The sequence below is a fragment of the Anomaloglossus baeobatrachus genome, chromosome 11 (genome assembly GCF_048569485.1).
Source record: "Anomaloglossus baeobatrachus isolate aAnoBae1 chromosome 11, aAnoBae1.hap1, whole genome shotgun sequence".
Classification (NCBI taxonomy): Eukaryota; Metazoa; Chordata; class Amphibia; order Anura; family Aromobatidae; genus Anomaloglossus; species Anomaloglossus baeobatrachus.
Window position 1 is genome coordinate 142,115,111 of NC_134363.1, and position 22,125 is coordinate 142,137,235.

The 22,125-nt window shown below is 48.7% G+C and overlaps 1 protein-coding gene across 1 annotated transcript in view; it reads right to left on the reverse strand.

Moving 5' to 3' along the window:
- Positions 1 to 265: 265 nt before the first annotated feature.
- Positions 266 to 22,125, reverse strand: part of LRRC38 (leucine rich repeat containing 38) — a 70,919-nt gene continuing 49,059 nt past the window's right edge. The window contains exon 2 of the mRNA XM_075329073.1: positions 266 to 2,316. Within this exon, the coding sequence (XP_075185188.1) occupies positions 2,075 to 2,316 (242 nt within the window). The 3' untranslated portion in view covers positions 266 to 2,074. The remainder of the gene's footprint in view (positions 2,317 to 22,125) is intronic.

The following is a 22,125-nucleotide window of genomic DNA, read 5'->3' on the forward strand; positions in this document are numbered from 1 at the left end:
ACTCACCTGTCCTGCGACCGTCGCTCTGGCGGCGACCCGCCTCCTTATTAAGGGGGCGGGTCGTATGGCGTCACTGTGACGTCACACGGCAGGCAGCCAATAGGAGCAGAGGGACGAAGATGAGCGGGATGTAAACATCCCGCCCACCTCCTTCCTTCCGCATATCTTACGGAAGCCGCAGGGACGCCGGTAGGAGATGTTCCTTGCTCCTGCGGCTTCACACACAGCGATGTGTGCTGCCGCAGGAGCAAGGAACAACATCGGACCGTCGCGTCAGCATAATCATGGATTACGCCGACGCTGCACCGAGGATACGATTACGATGCTTTTGCGCTCGTTAATCGTATCATCGAGCCTTTACACACTACGATGTCGCATGCGATGCTGGATGTGCGTCATTTTCAATTTGATCCCACCAACATCGCACCTGCGATGTCGTAGTGTGCAAAGCCCGCCTTAGTGTAAAACATCTGAAAAATGGCCAGGTCACTTCTTCTAGCAGCTTCACGGCTTTTGAATCCTGTAGCAGTTAGAAGTTAAAAAAAGCATGTACACAAGTCATTTTGACATTACTTTTCATTATTTTTGGGTGGATTCCAGTTTACAGCTTTTTCAGGTGGACCCATTCTGAAAGTTCCCTGAAGAAGCACACAGGAAACACCCAAAAGGATGAACATATCAATTTCTAAGTAAAAACAACTTGCGTTTATTCATTTAGTCTTTTGAGCGTCTTTTAACCACTTTAGATTTCCAAAGGCACCAAGCATGATTAGTCCTTTCATTAGGTGTTTTCCACTTTGAAGGTGCTCTATACGTTACAATAAGAGTCAATCGGAAGCTCAAAGGACTCCCAGAAGATGTCCTGGTGTCCTTTTGAACATTTTGCCTTTGTTTTTGCTTCAGAGTGGTTTAAACGTTGCTGGTTAAAAAAAAAAAGTCAAAATAAATCTGGTAAAAAAAGATACTGGAAAAATGCCGGTAGTCAAAAAAATAAAAGAGGACTCAGGAGGCGTCCAACAAAAAAGACAATTAAGGGAAAAAAAACGCCGATTTTTCCTGAAGGTTCTTACTCTTTATAAACGAAGAGGTTTTGCCTACCTAGAAAAGATGTTGTGCGCACAAACCCTTAAAAGGTTTATAGGTTTATTTGTTGGGTTTTGTTTGTGTGTAGATCGGATCAAGGAAGCACTTTCAGAACTTATTAGCTGATGAATTCTGGCTTTTTGCATAACCCATAAAGCGTTACCCCTTTTCCATGGAGTTAACTAGAAACGCAAGTAAGAGGACATGATTTTGAGCACCTCCTTCTCAGAAATGGTGGTGGTACCACAGGTTGAACCACTAAAGTGTTACCCCTTTTGAATGTAGTTAACTAAAATCGCAAGTAGGAGGACATGATTTTGAGCACCTCCTCAGAAATGGTGGTCGTACCACAGGTTGAACCACTAAAGCGTTACCCCTTTTCCATGTAGTTAACTAAAATCGCAAGTAGGAGGACATGATTTTGAGCACCTCCTCAGAAATGGTGGTGGTACCAGAGGTTGGACCACTATTTGATAAAGTTTTATGATCTGGCCATAAATAATGCAGGAAGCAAACCTAAATTAGGATACATCAAGGTCAGGTGAGGAGCGTAGACTATCTCTGGACAGTTCCTATTCGGTCTCTTGGACCTCATCAGCACTAGAGGTGGCTCTTCTTAGCCATGTAAGTTGGCGTTTAACACTGAGATATGGTTTCTCCTTAAGGAACTACAGTGGAAATCCACCTTGAAGTATTTTCTTATATGACATAAAGACATATCAGTAGTTGGCATCTTCTCAAACTGAATGGTGCTCGGTAAAGTGCTTGGACACCTGTAGACCTAGTTGGAGATTTTCATCACATGAAGCCACCAGAAGCAAAATGATTGGGCTTTTATGGATTTTGGGTGGAGTTACCTTTCACGTAGACCTCCTAGGTAACCAGTCATGTCATTCTTTAATGAAATGAAGACAATTCATCCTATACAACCAGTGGCCTATCATAGATATCCATGGCCCAACAAGGTAATGTCCAGGTCATCGGCAGGTTCTCAGTCATCGTCATCGTCCTCATCATCATCCTTGCTTGGGGCACATCTTTGGAAACAGTGCACAGTGGTAGCCAGGAAGAAGCTTGAAAAAATGGCAGCAATGGATACAGCAACTCCAGAAAATATAATGATTAAAAAATCTGTCAGGGATAAGGTGAACTTGCATTCGCTGAAGCTGATGTCAGACAGCTCGTGAAGGAAGACTTTCCGATCCTCTAGTGTGCACTGAATTTCTTCTACACCTAAATAGGCGGAAAAGAGAAGAAAACTGTTAGATTTACACTCATACATGTATAATTTTAATGGATTAGAAATAAATCTTAATGTTTCCAAGAACAGCACCACTCTTGTGTAATGGCTGTGCCTGGTATTGCAGTTTACGTCTTTACAAGGGAATAAGGTCACACTGCAATACCAGACACAGAAAGTGCACAGGAGTGGTACTGTTGCTAGAAAACAAATCTAATCTGGAAATTCCTTCAAGGTTACCACTCTGTGTATAGTATCTGACTCCTTACCCCAAAAAGTAGGGTACAAGGACACCCTTTTACCGTTTGTCAGGTCTGTTGGAGCTTAAGTCTATGTTTGGTGCACACACTAGGCCTAATGTCAGGTTCGGCACATGTGTATATGCTAAATATACTTATTAAATGTGGCACAGATCAGCGACATCACTAGGTCTTAGCACCTACCTCTTAAATAGGACCTGTCACAAATATGTTATGTTTTTACCTTGTGTTAATGCCACCGTTCTCCTGAATTTGGCGATGTTTTTCTTTTGTTCCTACAACTCTAGGTTCTTGAGATATGGGCTACTGCCTCTTGAATATAAATCTAGTCTTGTTAGCCAACTGGGAAAGGTCATCTAGTCTACTCTAAGGAAGTCTTCTCGGTGAGTACGCCCACTTGGCTAACAAGACTTAGATTTATATACAGAGAAAATGGAGGTATATCTCAGGAATGGAGAGGCATAGGAAATCAAGAAAAACATCGCCGGATTCAGGAGAATGGCAGCATTTACACCAGGCAGCAAAATACTCTTTAATACCTATATTACTATAATAGTGAGCACACAACATGAGAGTGCACGACCTACGAGGACACACGTATACACAATGATGGAGTATTGAGGAACTTCCTGGAATCAACAATACACAACCTAACATATATATATATATATATATATATATATATATATATATATATACATATATACAGTGCCTACAAGTAGTATTCAACCCCCTGCAGATTTAGCAGGTTTACACATTCGGAATTAATTTGGCAATGTGACATTTGGACTGTAGATCAGCCTGGAAGTGTGAAATGCACTGCAGCAAAAAAGAATGTTATTTCTTTTTTTTTTTTTTTTTTTAAATAGTGAAAAGTTTATTCAGAGGGTCATTTATTATTCAACCCCTCAAACCACCAGAATTCTGTTTGGTTCCCCTAAAGTATTAAGAAGTATTTTTGGCACAAAGAACAATGAGCTTCACATGTTTGGATTAATTATCTCTTTTTCCAGCCTTTTCTGACTAATTAAGACCCTCCCCAAACTTGTGAACAGCACTCATACTTGGTCAACATGGGAAAGACAAAGGAGCATTCCAAGGCCATCAGAGACAAGATCGTGGAGGGTCACAAGGCTGGCAAAGGGTACAAAACCCTTTCCAAGGAGTTGGGCCTACCTGTCTCCACTGTTGGAGCATCATCCAGAAGTGGAAGGCTTATGGAACTACTGTTAGCCTTCCACGGCCTGGACAGCCTTTGAAAGTTTCCTCCCGTGCCGAGGCCAGGCTTGTCTGAAGAGTCAAGGCTAACCCAAGGACAACAAGGAAGGAGCTCCGGGAAGATCTCATGGCAGTGGGGACATTGGTTTCAGTCAATACCATAAGTAACGTACTCCACCGCAATGGTCTCCGTTCCAGACGAGCCCGTAAGGTACCTTTACTTTCAAAGCGTCATGTCAAGGCTCGTCTACAGTTTGCTCATGATCACTTGGAGGACTCTGAGACAGACTGGTTCAAGGTTCTCTGGTCTGATGAGACCAAGATCGAGATCTTTGGTGCCAACCACACACGTGACGTTTGGAGACTGGATGGCACTGCATATGACCCAAAGAATACCATCCCTACAGTCAAGCATGGTGGTGGCAGCATCATGCTGTGGGGCTGTTTCTCAGCTAAGGGGCCTGGCCATCTGGTCCGCATCCATGGGAAGATGGATAGCACGGCCTACCTGGAGATTTTGGCCAAGAACCTCCGCTCCTCCATCAAGGATCTTAAGATGGGTCGTCATTTCATCTTCCAACAAGACAACGACCCAAAGCACACAGCCAAGAAAACCAAGGCCTGGTTCAAGAGGGAAAAAAATCAAGGTGTTGCAGTGGCCTAGTCAGTCTCCTGACCTTAACCCAATTGAAAACTTGTGGAAGGAGCTCAAGATTAAAGTCCACAGGAGACACCCAAAGAACCTAGATAACTTGGAGAAGATCTGCATGGAGGAGTGGGCCAAGATAACTCCAGAGACCTGTGCCGGCCTGATCAGGTCTTATAAAAGACAATTATTAGCTGTAATTGCAAACAAGGGTTATTCCACAAAATATTAAACCTAGGGGTTGAATAATAATTGACCCACACTTTTATGTTGAAAATGTATTAAAATTTAACTGAGCAACATAACTTGTTGGTTTGTAAGATTTATGCATCTGTTAATAAATCCTGCTCTTGTTTGAAGTTTGCAGGCTCTAACTTATTTGCATCTTATCAAAGCTGCTAAATCTGCAGGGGGTTGAATACTACTTGTAGGCACTGTATATATATATATATATATATATATATATATATACACATATATACAGTGCCTTGCGAAAGTATTCGGCCCCTTTGAATTTTTCAACCTTTTCCACATTTCATGCTTCAAACATATAGATAAGAATATTATTGTTATGGTGAAGAATCAACAACAAGTGGGACACAATTGTGAAGCTGAATGAAATTTATTGCTTTTTTTAAACTTTTATAAAAAATAAATAACTGAAAATTGGGGCGTGCAATATTATTCATCCCCTTTAAGTTAATACTTTGTAGCGCCACCTTTTGATGCGATTATAGCTGCAGTCGCTTGGGATATGTGTCTATCAGCTTTTCACATCGAGAGACTGAAATTCTCGCCCATTCTTCCTTTGTAAACAGCTGGAGCTGAGTGAGGTTGGATGGAGAGCGTTTGTGAACAGCAGTTTTCAGCTCTTTCCACAGATTCTCGATTGGGTTCAGGTCTGGACTGTGACTTGGCCATTCTAACACCTGGATACGTTTATTTGTGAACCATTCCATTGTAGATTTTGCTTTATGTTTGGAATCATTGCCTTGTTGGAAGAAAAATCTCCGTCCCAGCCTCAGGTCTTTTGCAGACTCCAACAGGTTTTCTTCAAGAATGGTCCTGTATTTGGCTCCATCCATCTTCCCATCAATTTTAACCATCTTCCCTGTCCCTGCTGATGAAAACCAGGCCCAAACCATGATACAACCACCACCATGTTTCACAGTGGAGATGGTGTGTTCAGGGCGATGAGCTGTGTTGCTTTGACGCCAAACATATTGTTTGGCATTGTGCACAAAAAGTTTGATTTTGGTTTCATCTGACCAGAGCACCTTCTTCCACATGTTTGGTGTGTCCCAGGTGGCTTGTGGCAAACTTTAAACAAAACTTTTTATAGATATCGTTGAGAAATGGCTTTCTTCTTGCCACTCTTCCATAAAGGCCAGATTTGTGCAGTGTACGACTGATTGTTGTCCTATGGACAGACTGTCCCACCTCAGCTGTAGATCTCTGCAGTTCATCCAGAGTGATCATGGGCCTCTTGGCTGCATCTCTGATCAGTCTTATCATTGTTTGAGATGAATTTTTTGAGGGACAGCCGGGTCTTGGTAGATTTGTAGTGGTATGATACTCCTTCCATTTCAATATGATCGCTTGCACAGTGCTCCTTGGGATGTTTAAAGTTGTGGAAATTTTTTTGTAACCAAATCCATCTTTAATTCTCCACAACAGTATCAAGGACCTGCCTGTTGTGTTCTTTGGTCTTCATGATGCTCTCTGTGCTTTAACACTAAAACTACTGGACTCGTGACACCTATATAGAAATACATGGTGCAAAGTAGTCAAAATGACTACCTCAGTAGTTCTAGTGTTAAACAGAACACTGAGACTATCACAGAGCAGGTGCATTTTGATTACACACAGGGGGCTTATATTTATCATCATTAGTCATTTAGGACAACATTGGATCATTCAGAGATCCTCAATGAACTTCTGGAGTGAGTTTGCTACACTGAAAGTAAAGGGGATGAATAATATTGCACGCCACAATTTTCAGTTTGTTTTTTTTTACAAAAGTTTAAAATAAGCAATACATTTCGTTCAACTTCACAATTGTGTCCCACTTGTTGATTCTTCACCATAACATTAGCATATTTATCTTTATGTTTGAAGCCTGAAATGTGGGAAAAGGTTGAAAAAATTCAAGGGGTCGAATACTTTCGCAAGGCACTGTATATATACTGTACAGCGTGTGTATATATATATTACAGTCATATGAAAAAGTTTGGGCACCCCTATTAATGTTAACCTTTTTTCTTTATAACAATTTGGGTTTTTGCAGCAGCTATTTCAGTTTCATATATCTAATAACTGATGGACTGAGTAATATTTCTGGATTGAAATGAGGTTTATTGTACTAACAGAAAATGTGCAATCCGCATTTAAACAAAATTTGACCGGTGCATAAGTATGGGCACCTCAACATAAAAGTGACATTAATATTTTGTAGATCCTCCTTTTGCAAAAATAACAGCCTCTAGTCTCTTCCTGTAGCTTTTAATGAGTTCCTGTATCCTGGATGAAGGTGTATGTGACCATTCCTGTTTACAAAACAATTCCAGTTCAGTTAAGTTTGATGGTCGCCGAGCATGGACAGCCGCTTCACATCATCCCACAGATGTTCAATGATATTCAGGTCTGGGGACTGGGATGGCCATTCCAGAACATTGTAATTGTTCCTCAGCCTGAATGCCTGAGTAGATTTGGAGCGGTGTTTTGGATCATTGTCTTGCTGAAATATCCATCCCCTGCGTAACTTCAACTTCGTCACTGATTCTTGCACATTATTGTCAAGAATCTGCTGATACTGAGTTGAATCCATGCGACCCTCAACTTTAACAAGATTCCCGGTGCCGGCATTGGCCACACAGCCCCAAAGCATGATGGAACCTCCACCAAATTTTACTGTGGGTAGCAAGTGCTTTTCTTGGAATGCCGTGTTTTTTTGCCTCCATGCATAACGCCTTTTTGGATGACCAAACAACTCAATCTTTGTTTCATCAGTCCACAGGACTTTCTTCCAAAATGTAACTGGCTTGTCCAAATGTGCTTTTGCATACCTCAGGCGACTCTGTTTGTGGCGTGTTTGCAGAAACGGCTTCTTTCACATCACTCTCCCATACAGCTTCTCCTTGTGCAACGTGCGCTGTATTGTTGACCGATGCACATTGACACCATCTGCAGCAAGATGAAGCTGCAGGTCTTTGGAGGTGGTCTGTGGATTGTCCTTGACTGTTCTCACCATTCTTCTTCTCTGCCTTTCTGATATTTTTCTTGGTCTGCCACTTCTGGGCTTAACAAGAACTGTACCTGTGTTCTTCCATTTCCTTACTATGTTCCTCACAGTGGAAACTGACAGTTTAAATCTCTGAGACAACTTTTTGTATCCTTCCCCTGAACAACTATGTTGAATAATCTTTGTTTTCAGATCATTTGAGAGTTGTTTTGAGGAGCCCATGATGCCACTCTAAATAGGAGATAAGCTCTCACAAGCAGGGTTGCCTTTTGTTCCCTTTAAATATTGTATGTTCTATAATTGTTACTTGTTTGTATATGATATGTATATGTATATGAGTCTCCTGAATTGTAAAGCGCTGCGGAATATGTTGGCGCTATAGAAATAAAGATTATTATTATTATAGGAGATTCAAATAGGAGAACAACTTGCAAGTGGCCACCTTAAATACCTTTTCTCATGATTGGATTCACCTGCCTATGAAGTTCAAAGCTCAATGAGGTTACAAAACCAATTTAGTGCTTTAGTAAGTCAGTAAAAAGTAGTTAGGAGTGTTCAAATCAAGTAATTGATAAGGGTGCCCATACTTTTGCACCGGTCAAATTTTGTTTAAATGCAGATTGCACATTTTCTGTTAGTACAATAAACCTCATTTCAATCCAGAAATATTACTCAGTCCATCAGTTATTAGATATATGAAACGGAAATAGCTGTTGCAAAAACCCAAATTGTTATAAAGAAAAAAGGTTAACATTAGTAGGGGTGCCCAAACTTTTTCATATGACCGTATATATACATATATGTTACAACAATGTTGGCCTCATATATATATATATATATATATATATATATATATATATATATATATATATATATATATATATATATATATATATATACACAGTGCTCAGCACTTAGCACTTTGGTCACTAACTGCCTTTTTATGTGTCTTTGTTAAGAAAAATAGTTGGTGTTGATGTTCATGATGTGTGATATTTTGCAAAGTATTACATTCAACCTTACATCATAAAAAGCTTTTGCAGTATGTCCTTTCACCACCAGAGGTCACTGTTAGTAAGGAAAGATAATGGAGAGAAGAGTATATCGCAAGCCCCACTGCCTCTGTAGGAGTCATCTCGCTGGTCACATTCAATTGCGCGGATACTGCTACATTTTCTGCAGTGCAAATGTATATACCACAGACTTCACCGTTTGCATTGCCAAGTGTTTATGGTGAATATCTGCATTATAATTTGCCATTTTATAAAATCTCATGTACAAGAATGGTTCTGTAATATCCATTGCAAATCATCTTCTAAGCCTCTGTTCACATGTGCAGATTCTGTTACTGTTAAACAGTGGACACCTCTACATAATTCCATGTTACCCAATATTATAAGAAGTCTATGGGATATTGAGCTCCATTATGCAGCCGATCTTGTGGCTTCTGTTATAAATGAAGTCATGATGGAGATGTTGACATAGCCTTAAAGGGAATCTGTCAGCACATTTTTTACAAATGGAAGTAGTAGCATGGCTTTATAGGCACTTGCCCCCCAATAAAAATGATAGCTTATTTGTGGAGATCAGATTTGCCAGGCATGAGATATCTAGTGTAGAAGACATATGCAAATAAGGCAGGAAGTGCATCAGGGGTGTGTCAGTGCATTAGACTGCTACTTTCAAGTGCACTTCCTGCCTGATTTGCATATGGTGTCTACATCAGATATCTCACAACTGGTACATCATATCTCTAAAAGAAATATATCACTTTTATTGGGGAAGATGCACCTACCTGTCACGCTCACCGGCTCCCCTGCCATGCTCACCGGCTCCCCTGCCACGCTTCCCCGCTCTCAGGTCACGCTCCGTCACTCCCGTGCCATGTTTCCCGGTCCCCCGCTCCACAGCCTCCATGCCCCATCACCTGCGGTCTCCAGGCAGCCCGGTCCCCGCTCCCGGCGCCCATCGGCAACGCTGAGCAAGCCCGGCACTCCTGCCTCCTGTGCACCGCTCCCTGCTCTGGCTTCTGGCACCCGGGCCTCGCGCATGCGCATTAGGGCGTGCGCGGTCATTGACCCTCTCTTAAAGGGCCAGTGTCCTCCAACAGGATATTGAGGAATCAGGTACAGGGTATATAGGGGGATCCTTTCCAAGTGGGCGGGGCCGGTTCTTCGTGTTTGCTAAGCTAGGAGTCAGGTCTCCTTGTGTCTTGTGCCATACTTACCTATCTCTCTTGTAGAGTCGCTCCTGTCTCGCCAACCGGTCCTGACGATTCCCGAACCCCGAACGGTGACTGTGTAACGGGGTGCCGGGGGTGCCTCGGGGGTTGTAGTCGTGGCCACTTTTTGTATCAGGCTAACCCCCGGCTCAGCCGTCACTATTGGGACAGGGGATTGTTTTGTGGGGCAGAGTGTGGATGAAGGAAGCACGTTGACAGACGCAGGAAGATTCTGCAGGCGGGCATCAGTTGAACCAAACGTCATATTATTGCACATAGTTTCACAACAGGCTCAATGCACGAATCTTGTAACAAGCAATCACAATTCCTGCCGGGAAAACACTGCTCCTGTCCTCTCTTCTCAGGGGACCTTGCCCGGCTACTTCTAGTCTTCTTCACCCGGGCTCCCGCTCCGGCTACCACAGATTTGACCCACACAACTCTGCTTCACCGACTAGGATGCTTTCTTTCTCCTTTCTTTTGCTATCTGCCACCATAGCTAACACACTCTGCCCCCGTTGCTCTTGCTCCCTCGTCCCGGAATCAACTAACTCAAACTCAAACTTTTTCCCCTACAGCACTCTCTCCCCCTCCCCTAAGCTGCCGGCTCCTCCTCTTCTCCTGCACTGTTTCTATGGGTACAGCCGTCCCACCCGGCCACTAGGGGGAAATCATTAGTACAGTAAAAACACAATTAATCATTATCAAGAACAGCTTTAGCTACCCCAGCGTGGGGTATCTTCAGGGGGGAAAACTGTGCCTCCTTGTAAGGGGTCCGTCCACCCCTTACATTCCTCCCCTCTTTTTGCCTTAGCCTCCCGGCAAGGCTCGCATCTGGAAAACAAAATCTTAGCAGCAAGGCAATCTTTTTTTTTTTTTTTAAAACTTTAAAACTTTCATGTAAAAACACAATCAATGGGCACACAAGTCCGGCGCCCGGAGTCCCTCCAAGGGAGCTCCCGGTCTTTGTCGGTAGTTTGCCCAGAGGCCCTCAACAGGCGCTCCCGGTCTTGGCTGGTCTTCTGCCCGGAGGCTCTCACAGCACTCCCGGTCTTTGTAGGTAGGAAACCACAGACAAGAAAAGTTTCTATAACAATCACGGAGGGAGTCCTTGCACAGTCCGGCATCAGGCTCCTTCCGGGCTCGGTAGCTTAAACGTTGCTACAACCACAAACCTTCACCGTTTTTTCTTTAACAATACCGGCTCTTGACACAGATATGTCCATCATCTCCGATCGTTAGGATTCACACGGGATGATAGGCACGTTGCCATTCGGCTCGCTGGGCCCTCACGTAATCGGAGAGGGACTGGCCTGGCAAGCGGCGCAGCCTCCGGAATGGTTCATAGTTAGCCGGTGTCTCCGATTCCTCTGTCTCCGGTTTTGGCCCCTCGGCTCCCGGCGGAGGTGACGGGGTAGCTGGACGGGACAGCTGTGGACTTCCAACGACGACCACCGGGTGCATCACCATACTTTGACGAATCGCCAATACCGCCGGCGTCTCCTTTTTTGGCTCAGCTATCAGTCCTGTAATGACTTCTGGCGACACCGCCAGCGTGTTTCTCAGCCGGCAAGTCTCAGCCAGCACCGGTCTCTGTTGTGTACGTCTCCGGTACTGACATTCTTCCCATTCAATCTCTTGTTGCCACTGTGCGGCCTCTTGAGCAGTGGGCATCCGGGTCACTCCCACGGCAAATAGGCCCCGGCATCCTACTTCTCTCCGGAACTTCACTTTCTCCCCCGGGTACAGTGTATGGAGGCGTTGGGGTAACCCTTCAATGTCCAAATTGACCCGGTTATAAAAAAAATGATCCCCGGTCTCATCGTCTTCAATGAACCCGTAGCCTTCGGCCTGATTGAACTTGACCACGGTGCCAACGGTACACTGCCGATCAAACTCTTCACTAAGGGGACCGGCCATCATCTCCCGGGCCACGGTCTCGGCCAGTAACCTTTCTTGCACCGGATCTGTTTCAGGCGGCGGGGACTGTCGTCGGGTCAGGGGCGCCGGCTTCACCGGCTCCCAGAAAAATCCCCACTCATCTTCCTTTAACTCCGGGGCATGTTGCTCTCCCGGGGCCGGAACTGCTGTGGGGGCTGGAGGTCCCACCTTAACTGGCGTAACCACCTCCGAACTCTGGAGGGCTGTTTCCAGGGTTTCGCTTCCCGGCTGTAGTTGCGTCTTGTAGGTGGCCCGGACTTCAGTGGATGTTTCACCGGTCACGGCGTCCCATGAAGTGACCCACGTTACTTTTGCGGGCCGCTACGGACCTCCTGGCACAGCCGGTAGCTTAATGGTAAGTGCCTCCTCGGCTGCAGTCTGCCTCGGGCTTCCTCTTCCCAGGCTGGTTGCCACCAGCGCGCCCGCTGCAGCTCGCTGCTTTATCTGGGTCTCCATCTCACTCAGAGTCAGTTGCTGAGTTGGCGTCTCTTGCAGCTCTTCCTGTAATGGCGCCGGGGACGGTGGAGATGCTGGGGAAGGTGGAGGCGGGCCTTCTTTTCCCGCTCTTGTATACACTCCACCCCCAGTCTCGCACATCAAATCGACCCAGCACAGGCGACGCCTCTTTTTTTTCTGTAACGCCGCCATCTTCACATGTCTTCAGCAACATCTTGGGGCCAGCACCTCCCCTCTTTGGGCGGTGCACTCTGTACTTCTTTTTCTTCGCCGGCCAGCTCAGGGTTCTTCGCTTGCCGCCAATTCTTCGCGCGCTCGCTGTATTCGTGAAGACGGCGGCCATCTTAGCGCCATCTTGTGCCTGGTCCAACGCCTTAGGCACCATTTGGTCTTCACCTTCAGGGATCGGGGTCCCCCGCAGATAGTCCGTATCCTGCCGACTACGCCACATGTAACGGGGTGCCGGGGGTGCCTCGGGGGTTGTAGTCGTGGCCACTTTTTGTATCAGGCTAACCCCCAGCTCAGCCGTCACTATTAGGACAGGGGATTGTTTTGTGGGGCAGAGTGTGGATGAAGGAAGCACGTTGACAGACGCAGGAAGATTCTGCAGGCGGGCATCAGTTGAACCAAACGGCATTTTATTGCACATAGTTTCACAACAGGCTCAATGCACGAATCTTGTAACAAGCAATCACAATTCCTGCCGGGAAAACACTGCTCCTGTCCTCTCTTCTCAGGGACCTTGCCCGGCTACTTCTAGTCTTCTTCACCCGGGCTCCCGCTCCGGCTACCACAGATTTGACCCACACAACTCTGCTTCACCGACTAGGATGCTTTCTTTCTCCTTTCTTTTGCTAGCTGCCACCATAGCTAACACACTCTGCCCCCGTTGCTCTTGCTCCCTCGTCCCGGAATCAACTAACTCAAACTCAAACTTTTTCCCCTACAGCACTCTCTCCCCCTCCCCTAAGCTGCCGGCTCCTCCTCTTCTCCTGCACTGTTTCTATGGGTACAGCCGTCCCACCCGGCCACTAGGGGGAAATCATTAGTACAGTAAAAACACAATTAATCATTATCAAGAACAGCTTTAGCTACCCCAGCGTGGGGTATCTTCAGGGGGGAAAACTGCGCCTCCTTGTAAGGGGTCCGTCCACCCCTTACAACTGTCTGCCATCCTGTCAGTCCCTACCATCTCCGATCCCTGGATCCGTGTGGTGACCCACCTTCTCGCTCCGTTGGTTCCGGATTCTGCCTGACGTCATCTCGGCCTCCGAACCTGAGCTCCGTCACCCGGACTACCTTCAGAGACTCCGTGGTCCCAGGGACTTCTTCACTCAACTCCTCCACTGAAGGGACTGTCCTGCTACCCGTAATGCTCCGGCAACCGGGCACCTTGCCCTCGGTGAGGTGTTCAGCCCAGTGGATCCACCTCCTGGGCCTGCCCGTCCACCTGGTCCTAACACTACCCAGCCATACCACTATTTATATATGTAAAAACATGATTACAGGTTCCCTTTAAAGGGGTGGTCAACTAGTTTTATAAGCTTAAAAATTAGCTTATAATGGTTCTAAAACAAGAAAAGTGCATACTTATCTACCGGACCTCCGCCACTCCTTTGCGCTGCTCTTCAGTATCCACTCATGGTCTCCTGGCTTTATTTCCCCCGTGGTGCATCAAGGGTCAGTGATTGTCTGCAGCCTTCTTGATACATGTGAGCCATATAAAAAAAGCTGAGAGACAGGTTCTGTCTGTGCTGGAAACAATTAACCGTTACTTAATTCCCCCTCCGCACCCCACTATGTCCTTCATACAGAAGAAATCGGACGCTTGGAACCCTACAGCTTATACATTATAGATAGATATAGATATATGAAAGTCATCTGGTAAGGTGTCATATTTATTACCAACTTGCACCATATGATTGGTCGTCGTCTGCATGTATAAATGTCCTGCGTAAGTGATGGATCTGTTCTGACCAATCCTGCCTGTCTAACCAATCATTGTTACAATGTATCAGTTAAAAGAATGTTTGTGGCACTTGGACTTCAGACTAATAGGCACGTCAATCCTCCATGATCATCGGTCTCATCTCGGATCACAATGCACTGACTGGTCGCCCGTCTCCTAACCCGAGTGTGACAGCTTCATGTATCTAGACATTGCACCATTCCCATCAGCTGTAGAAACAGTTGTTCACACCTGGATATAAACAATGAATGTTTCCTGGCTTCAAACACAGATCATAAATATAGCAAGAAATAGAGAAAACTTATACAACACTAAGCAATTGATTTCAGGAAGATCCATCATCCACAAAAATACAGCATAAACCTGAAAAGTACAGAAAGTATGAGTATAAAATAGCCTCAGTGGCCTTCAATGGTACCCAATTCTTGGTGTCCTCAATGCTGAGAAATACAGGCAGATACTTATCCATCATCTGATTCCGCGTCTGATTGGCTCCAGATCTATTCTGCAGCAGGAAAACTACTCCAAACATACAACCAATGTCATTAAAGGGGTTGTCCGACATAACAAAACTTGTTTGAGTTTAAGCTAATCTGTGCTGTATTGTCATATAAAACACCCCTACATTGTTATTTTTTGTTTTCTAACTTTTGTTCCTCTTGAATTCACCCTTTATTCTCTGCAGCTCTCTGTTTACATTCAGCACAAGCAAACTGACCACTTCCTGCTAAACCTCCCAGTCAGAGCTGGCACCGCCCAGCCTCAGTGTCCAGCCCTGCCCCAGTGTCCAGCCTCGCCCCCTGCCCGCCCTCTGCACACACATTCCCGGTCAGTATTCTGCTCCAGCACCTGACCTGTTATCACTACAGCATTGCAAATAAAAGCCCTACATCGGGCTCTGCACCGCATACACACATCAGGCTCTGCACCTTATACACACACATCGGGCTCTGCACCTTATACACACATCAGGCTCTGCACCGCATACACACATCGGGCTCTGCACCGCATACACACATCGGGCTCTGCACCGCATACACACATCGGGCTCTGCACCTTATACACACATCAGGCTCTGCACCGCATACACACATCGGGCTCTGCACCGCATACACACATCGGGCTCTGCACCGCATACACACATCGGGCTCTGCACCGCATACACACATCGGGCTCTGCACCGCATACACACATCGGGCTCTGCACTGCATACACACATCAGGCTCTGCACCGCATACACACATCAGGCTCTGCACCGCATACACACATCAGGCTCTGCACGCACACACGGCGCTCTGTACCGACCCCCCCCTACCCCTATAGGGAACACATGTAGGGAGTACATATTCACCCGTCCTCGGTCCCCGCGCTCCTGCACGTTCGCGCGCTGTCTGTGCTCTGGCCATATCAGCACAGTAGTGACGTCACCGCTGTGCTGAAGAGAGCACAGACAGCGGGACAGTGATGAGAAGCAGCACTCCTTCTCATCAGCGCTTTCAAATGTACCGGCATTTGTGATCTGTGATGCCGGTACATTTGAATGTGTGATACTGAGCAGGGGCTCGGTGCTGGCGCTGACACCACGGCAGCCGCCGCCAGGCCCCGCCCCCAGGTCACGGACCCCACAGCAGTGCAGGGGGAGGTTGTGGGCAGAGTACGGAGTGCGGGGGAATGTGTGGGAGGGTGCAGGGACGGGGGCGGGGACTCCACGCACTGTACAGCCCAGCAGGGAGGCGACATGCTGTTTCCAGATTTGCATGTTAACATGGCCCTGCCCATGTTGACATGAAATGACCGGAAGCAGCAAAATCACGGCAGGAGCGGTCACATGACCATTCTGAGCCAGGGGAGAGGGGCTGACAGCAGGGCAGGTAAGTGGTCTCTATCTACTTACCTGCCCCAATGTAGCCCAATAGGGTAATAATGAAAAAAACTCAAAATAAGCCGGATAACCCCTTTAAGAATTAGGAGTCCAGGAAGTGATGATCCGGCCCCCGCAGAGCCCTGATCTCAGCATCATCCAGTCTGTCTGGGATCCAGAGACAGAAGGATTTGCACAAGCCTCGTACACAGAAGATCTGGGGTTCGTTCTCAAAGATGTTTGGAACAACTGTGGCGCCCCTGACCTGGTCAGGCACCACTGAGTACTGCACCCATGCTGGGGACAGTACAATACAGGTAATCCAGAAGGCTGACTGGGGTGTGGAACACAGGCGCATAGTGATCAGGTCTCACACATGTACCCATGAGAGGACCCCTGGGGATCCCAGGAGGGGGCAAAGCCTATACCTCCACTGGAATAGTGGCAGGGGGTTAAAAAGCCTCCATCTCCTCTCAAGGGGTGTGGTGGAGAGTCTGGTTGCTAGGTGGCGTAGGCAAGAACAGGAGAGGAGGAGCAGTGAGTCAGTTAGAAGGAGAACTCCAGAGGGCTCAGTGAGGAGCAGACCTGTGGGGCTGATGCTGTCTAACAGCGCCCGCGCAGTGACTACAGACGGGGGAGAACGGTCAACTAGAAGTGCTGCCTGAAAGCCAGCTTCAGCTAGAGAGTGCACGGAGTGGGAAGTAAGGAGACTTCTAGAGAGCACCAGGCCCAACCGGGCGGCAGATCCCGAAGCGAGGATAGATTCACCTTTCCCTGCTAAACCTGCCGGTGTGGGGCTCTTACAGCCCACACCACAACAACCAAAAGCCGCAGCCACGTAACCGCAAGTAGGGCCCATAGGTCACAGGAGGCAAGAGGCTGGAGTGGCCTGGCCCGGGGAACAAGCACACGGCAAAACAAGAAGGGGAGAGAGGCTTGGAGCATCTTCCCTGGGTGACCCCCATAGGGACTCAAAGTCGGGGTCACCCCAAACCACCAAGGGCTAAGGAAGGCGAGTTTGTAGTCACCCTCATACAGTCAGCCGGAAGGATACCTGGTTCCCACCTGGTTCATCCCAGCTACGCCCGGGTTACTCACCCTGCCACCTGAAGTGAGTAAAAACCCTGAAAGACACTCTGCCTGTGTGTGGTCATTCTGCGACTTGTGGTACTACAGCTTTACAAAGGGCCCTGGGGCTTGCCTCACTCTCAGGAGGCTACTACACCCGACTGCACCCACCATCGGCCCCAGGTGCCTCCTAATCTGCAGTGGCGGTCCCCTCTGACCGCAAATCTGAGAGTGGCGTCACGATCAAACAAGAAGATTTCCTACCAGTGACGGAGATCCAGCAACGTGGAGTCCCTGAAGGTAACGCACCGACACCGACACAACACCTGTGGGGCTTCACATCTGGCGTCACGAACAGGATAAGGACTAGACCTGTTCAGACAGGTGACCATGTGCCTGGGCGGTCCGCTTGAAAAATTGGAAGCGCCGCCATATTGCCACCATGAAAAGCGCGCTGAAAAACAACAGCAGCCCGCGCTGGAAGAAGTTACCGCCCACGAAGAGGTGTGGCTACCCAGAGATCCTCTGCAGAGTTCTGAGCTTGCCAGCTATGAGAGTGGAAGCGTCGAGAAGCGGCGGAACAGAAAGGGAGCCACAAGCCTGCTGCTGGGAGAGGAGCTGCTGAAAGAGGCAGAGCAGAAACTGGACAGCTTGTTACAGGAGGCAGCGAAGAGTCCACTGCTGGGAGACCGTGCAGAAGACGGCGCAGAAGAAATGGCGTCTGACCGCAGGAACCCAGAACCAGGCTCCGCTGCCTGGTGGTACCGAGAGCTGGCCCAGTTTTGCAACCGGCTGGAGACCCGGGTCGTGGAGCAGATTCGGGAGGAACGGATGGAACTGCAGGAGATGACCGCGGCGGTTCGGGCCTATGAAGGGAGAGCTGCGCGCCGGGTGTCGGGCGGGACGGCGACGACGCAGACCCCAGTGCTACCAACAACGGGTGAGTCGAATGATGCCCCGGCCCGCGCAAGTGCCCCGACCCCTGCTGCCACGTCCGCGGTCCCTGAAGAGGCGTCCGGTGCGGCGACGCTGAAGCAGGCCGCAGCCACGCCAGGTGCGGCCCTCCAAGCCCCAGCGGCTGCAGCGATGCCCTGCTCGGCCCACCAAGACCCAGTCCCTGCAGCGATGCCCTGCTCGGCCCACCAAGACCCAGTCCCTGCAGCGATGCCCTGCCCGGCCCGCCAGGACCAGGCCGCCGCCATCCTGGGCGCGGCCCGCCAAGACCAGGCCGCCGCCATACAGGGCGCGGCCCGCCAAGCCCAGACTGCTGCAGCGACGTCCAGCCCAGCCTGCACAGAGCCTCCTGCAACAGCGACACTGATCCAGGCCGCGGCCATGCCAGGCGCGGCCCGCCAAGACCAGGCCGCCGCCATCCCGGGCGCGGCCCGCCAAGACCAGGCCGTCGCCATGCCAGGCGCGGCCCGCCGAGGAAAGACTACCTCAGCATTTACCCCGGCCTGTAAGGCCAGAGCAGATACCGCTCCCCGGTCCACAGAGGTTCCTGATAGGCAGCCCACGGTGGGTGAAGACCCTGCATATTGGCAGATGAAGGCTGACCTGGAGGCCAAATTTCCACAATGGCTGGTGAGCCAATACATACCCCCTCCGCATACCCCAAAGAGTCTCCTGCTAACTCCTGCAGCAGCTACACCAAAGAGTCCCTCACCTGGGCCGGCTGAAGAGCATCCATCCCCGGCACTGCCACAGTTGGAGTGCCAGGAAGAACTAAGGGGGAGAGGAGGCCAGGAAGCAGAAGGGTTGACTCCGACTCCAGTGCCACCAGTAGCAGATGTGTATTCAGAGCCGGAAATGCTGCCATACTCCCGCTGGGACGAGGAGGACCTGACCCCCTCTGCAGAAGAAGAGCTGCCTAAGAGCTTCACCTGGGAGCCCACAGGCATGAATCCAGCCCGCAAAACACGGCGCAGAAGAACACAGTTTGCTCCAGCACCACAGTCTCCTGAACAGAGAGCAGTCACCGCCAGAGACCTGAAGGAGAAGCGTTTGTTGAGAGAGTCCAAAGCCCAGGCTAGAGGACCCCTGTGTTATGGCGTAGTGGAAGATTTCAACTTGAAAAGTGGTTATGGCTTCATTGTAGCACCAGGAATAAAAGAAGGGATATTTGTAAACCGCAGAGATGTGAACGCTCATCTGCCAAGAGGACACCCTTGCAGAAATCTAAAGATGGGAGATTCCGTTCAGTTCACCCTGCATCAAGGCGAACGAGGACTGTATGCTTTGGGCGTAACGCTATGTCCCAACAAACCTTACAGCCATCCCCTGCAACAAGAAAGACAAGAAAGACAAGAAAGACAAGAAAGACAAGAAAGACAAGAAAGACAAGAAAGACAAGACAGAGATAAAGAAACAGATACAGAAAAGGAATCAGATGAAGACCAAGAACGGAAAGATAAAGATCCTACAGATGAAGAAAGAGACAAAGAGCAAGAAAGTCACAGGTGCCAGTGCCCAACGTGCCCACGCCCTAGTGAACAAGAGGAGTAAAGCAAAGGAAAGTAAGAAGTTACTGTTTGACCAGTTTTGACAAGTTTTGTTTGCAACGTTAAAGAAATGCGCCCACAAAAACTATTGTGAGAAATAACTTTAAGGCTATGAACTTGCTATAGCCACAAACTCTCGCAGTGTAAATAGTTACACCAGTGGCACCACCACCAGGGCCAGCCTGTTTAGGGGCTTGGCTCGTCTGCAACCAGGGGGGCCCGTCCGTAGAAAAGGGCCTTGGCTCACCTGCGACCAGAGAGCATGCCTGTTTATGGGGCCTTGGCTCACCACCACAAAGAGGGTACCTGGTCAGCACCAACTGTGGAGGCCGCCTCTGCATCCTGCCAGAAGAGGCTGACGGCGCGGATCCACCAGGCCAGGTATACCCTGAAACCACCAGCCCATGAAAGCCGCCTCTACATCCTGCCAGAAGTGGCTGAAGTCGCGGCCAACGGGAGAGGAAGATTGGAGGAAAGGTCTGGAGAAACGGATGGCCCAGATCTGGTTGCCAAAAGGACCGGTGACCTGCCTCCTGAGAGGGTTTTGGGTGGGTTAACGGACTTGTGGGTGGAGGATGGTGATGTCTGATACCTGGTGCTTTTAAAAATGTTTTAATGTTTTATGCATTTTAAAATGTTGTCTTGCAGCCCGAGGACGTGCTGGTGATAACTAAGGGGGAATGTGGCGCCCCTGACCTGGTCAGGCACCACTGAGTACTGCACCCATGCTGGGGACAGTACAATACAGGTAATCCAGAAGGCTGACTGGGGTGTGGAACACAGGCGCATAGTGATCAGGTCTCACACATGTACCCATGAGAGGACCCCTGGGGATCCCAGGAGGGGGCAAAGCCTATACCTCCACTGGAATAGTGGCAGGGGGTTAAAAAGCCTCCATCTCCTCTCAAGGGGTGTGGTGGAGAGTCTGGTTGCTAGGTGGCGTAGGCAAGAACAGGAGAGGAGGAGCAGTGAGTCAGTTAGAAGGAGAACTCCAGAGGGCTCAGTGAGGAGCAGACCTGTGGGGCTGATGCTGTCTAACAGCGCCCGCGCAGTGACTACAGACGGGGGAGAACGGTCAACTAGAAGTGCTGCCTGAAAGCCAGCTTCAGCTAGAGAGTGCACGGAGTGGGAAGTAAGGAGACTTCTAGAGAGCACCAGGCCCAACCGGGCGGCAGATCCCGAAGCGAGGATAGATTCACCTTTCCCTGCTAAACCTGCCGGTGTGGGGCTCTTACAGCCCACACCACAACAACCAAAAGCCGCAGCCACGTAACCGCAAGTAGGGCCCATAGGTCACAGGAGGCAAGAGGCTGGAGTGGCCTGGCCCGGGGAACAAGCACACGGCAAAACAAGAAGGGGAGAGAGGCTTGGAGCATCTTCCCTGGGTGACCCCCATAGGGACTCAAAGTCGGGGTCACCCCAAACCACCAAGGGCTAAGGAAGGCGAGTTTGTAGTCACCCTCATACAGTCAGCCGGAAGGATACCTGGTTCCCACCTGGTTCATCCCAGCTACGCCCGGGTTACTCACCCTGCCACCTGAAGTGAGTAAAAACCCTGAAAGACACTCTGCCTGTGTGTGGTCATTCTGCGACTTGTGGTACTACAGCTTTACAAAGGGCCCTGGGGCTTGCCTCACTCTCAGGAGGCTACTACACCCGACTGCACCCACCATCGGCCCCAGGTGCCTCCTAATCTGCAGTGGCGGTCCCCTCTGACCGCAAATCTGAGAGTGGCGTCACGATCAAACAAGAAGATTTCCTACCAGTGACGGAGATCCAGCAACGTGGAGTCCCTGAAGGTAACGCACCGACACCGACACAACACCTGTGGGGCTTCACACAACCTCAATACTGAGATCGTTCCAAATATATCCAAGTGTCCTAGAAGAACTGATGCAGTTTTGAAGACAATGGGTGGTCACAACAAAAATTGCTTTGATTTAGATTTCTCTTTTGTTCATTCACTTTGCATTTGGGCAATTTATACTAATAAACTATTTAAACTTCTATTTTTGAAAAATTCTAAGGTCGCTTTCACACTGTGCTCCTCTTTCCGTTCAGTGGTCCCGTTGAGGCTTCCATTTGAATGCCTGCAAAAAGGGGATTCAGACATATGCGCCCTCAGGGCCATTGACTATAATGGTGCAGGTGGAGTCACTGTGTGCTCTTGCTCTATCGTTCAGACACCCAGAAGCAGTCTACTAGGTCTGAGTGTACGCCTCCAGTAGGTGTATACTCCCGAAAAGGGTTCACAACAGAGCACATGGTGACTCCATCTGCACCATTATAATCATTGTCCCCGTTGGTGCATATGACCGAAACCCGTTATGCGGGGGGGTTTGGACGGAAGCCCCGACGGGATCATTGAACAGAGATTAGAATGCAGTGTCCGTTGGCGCATACAACTGAAACCCATTTTG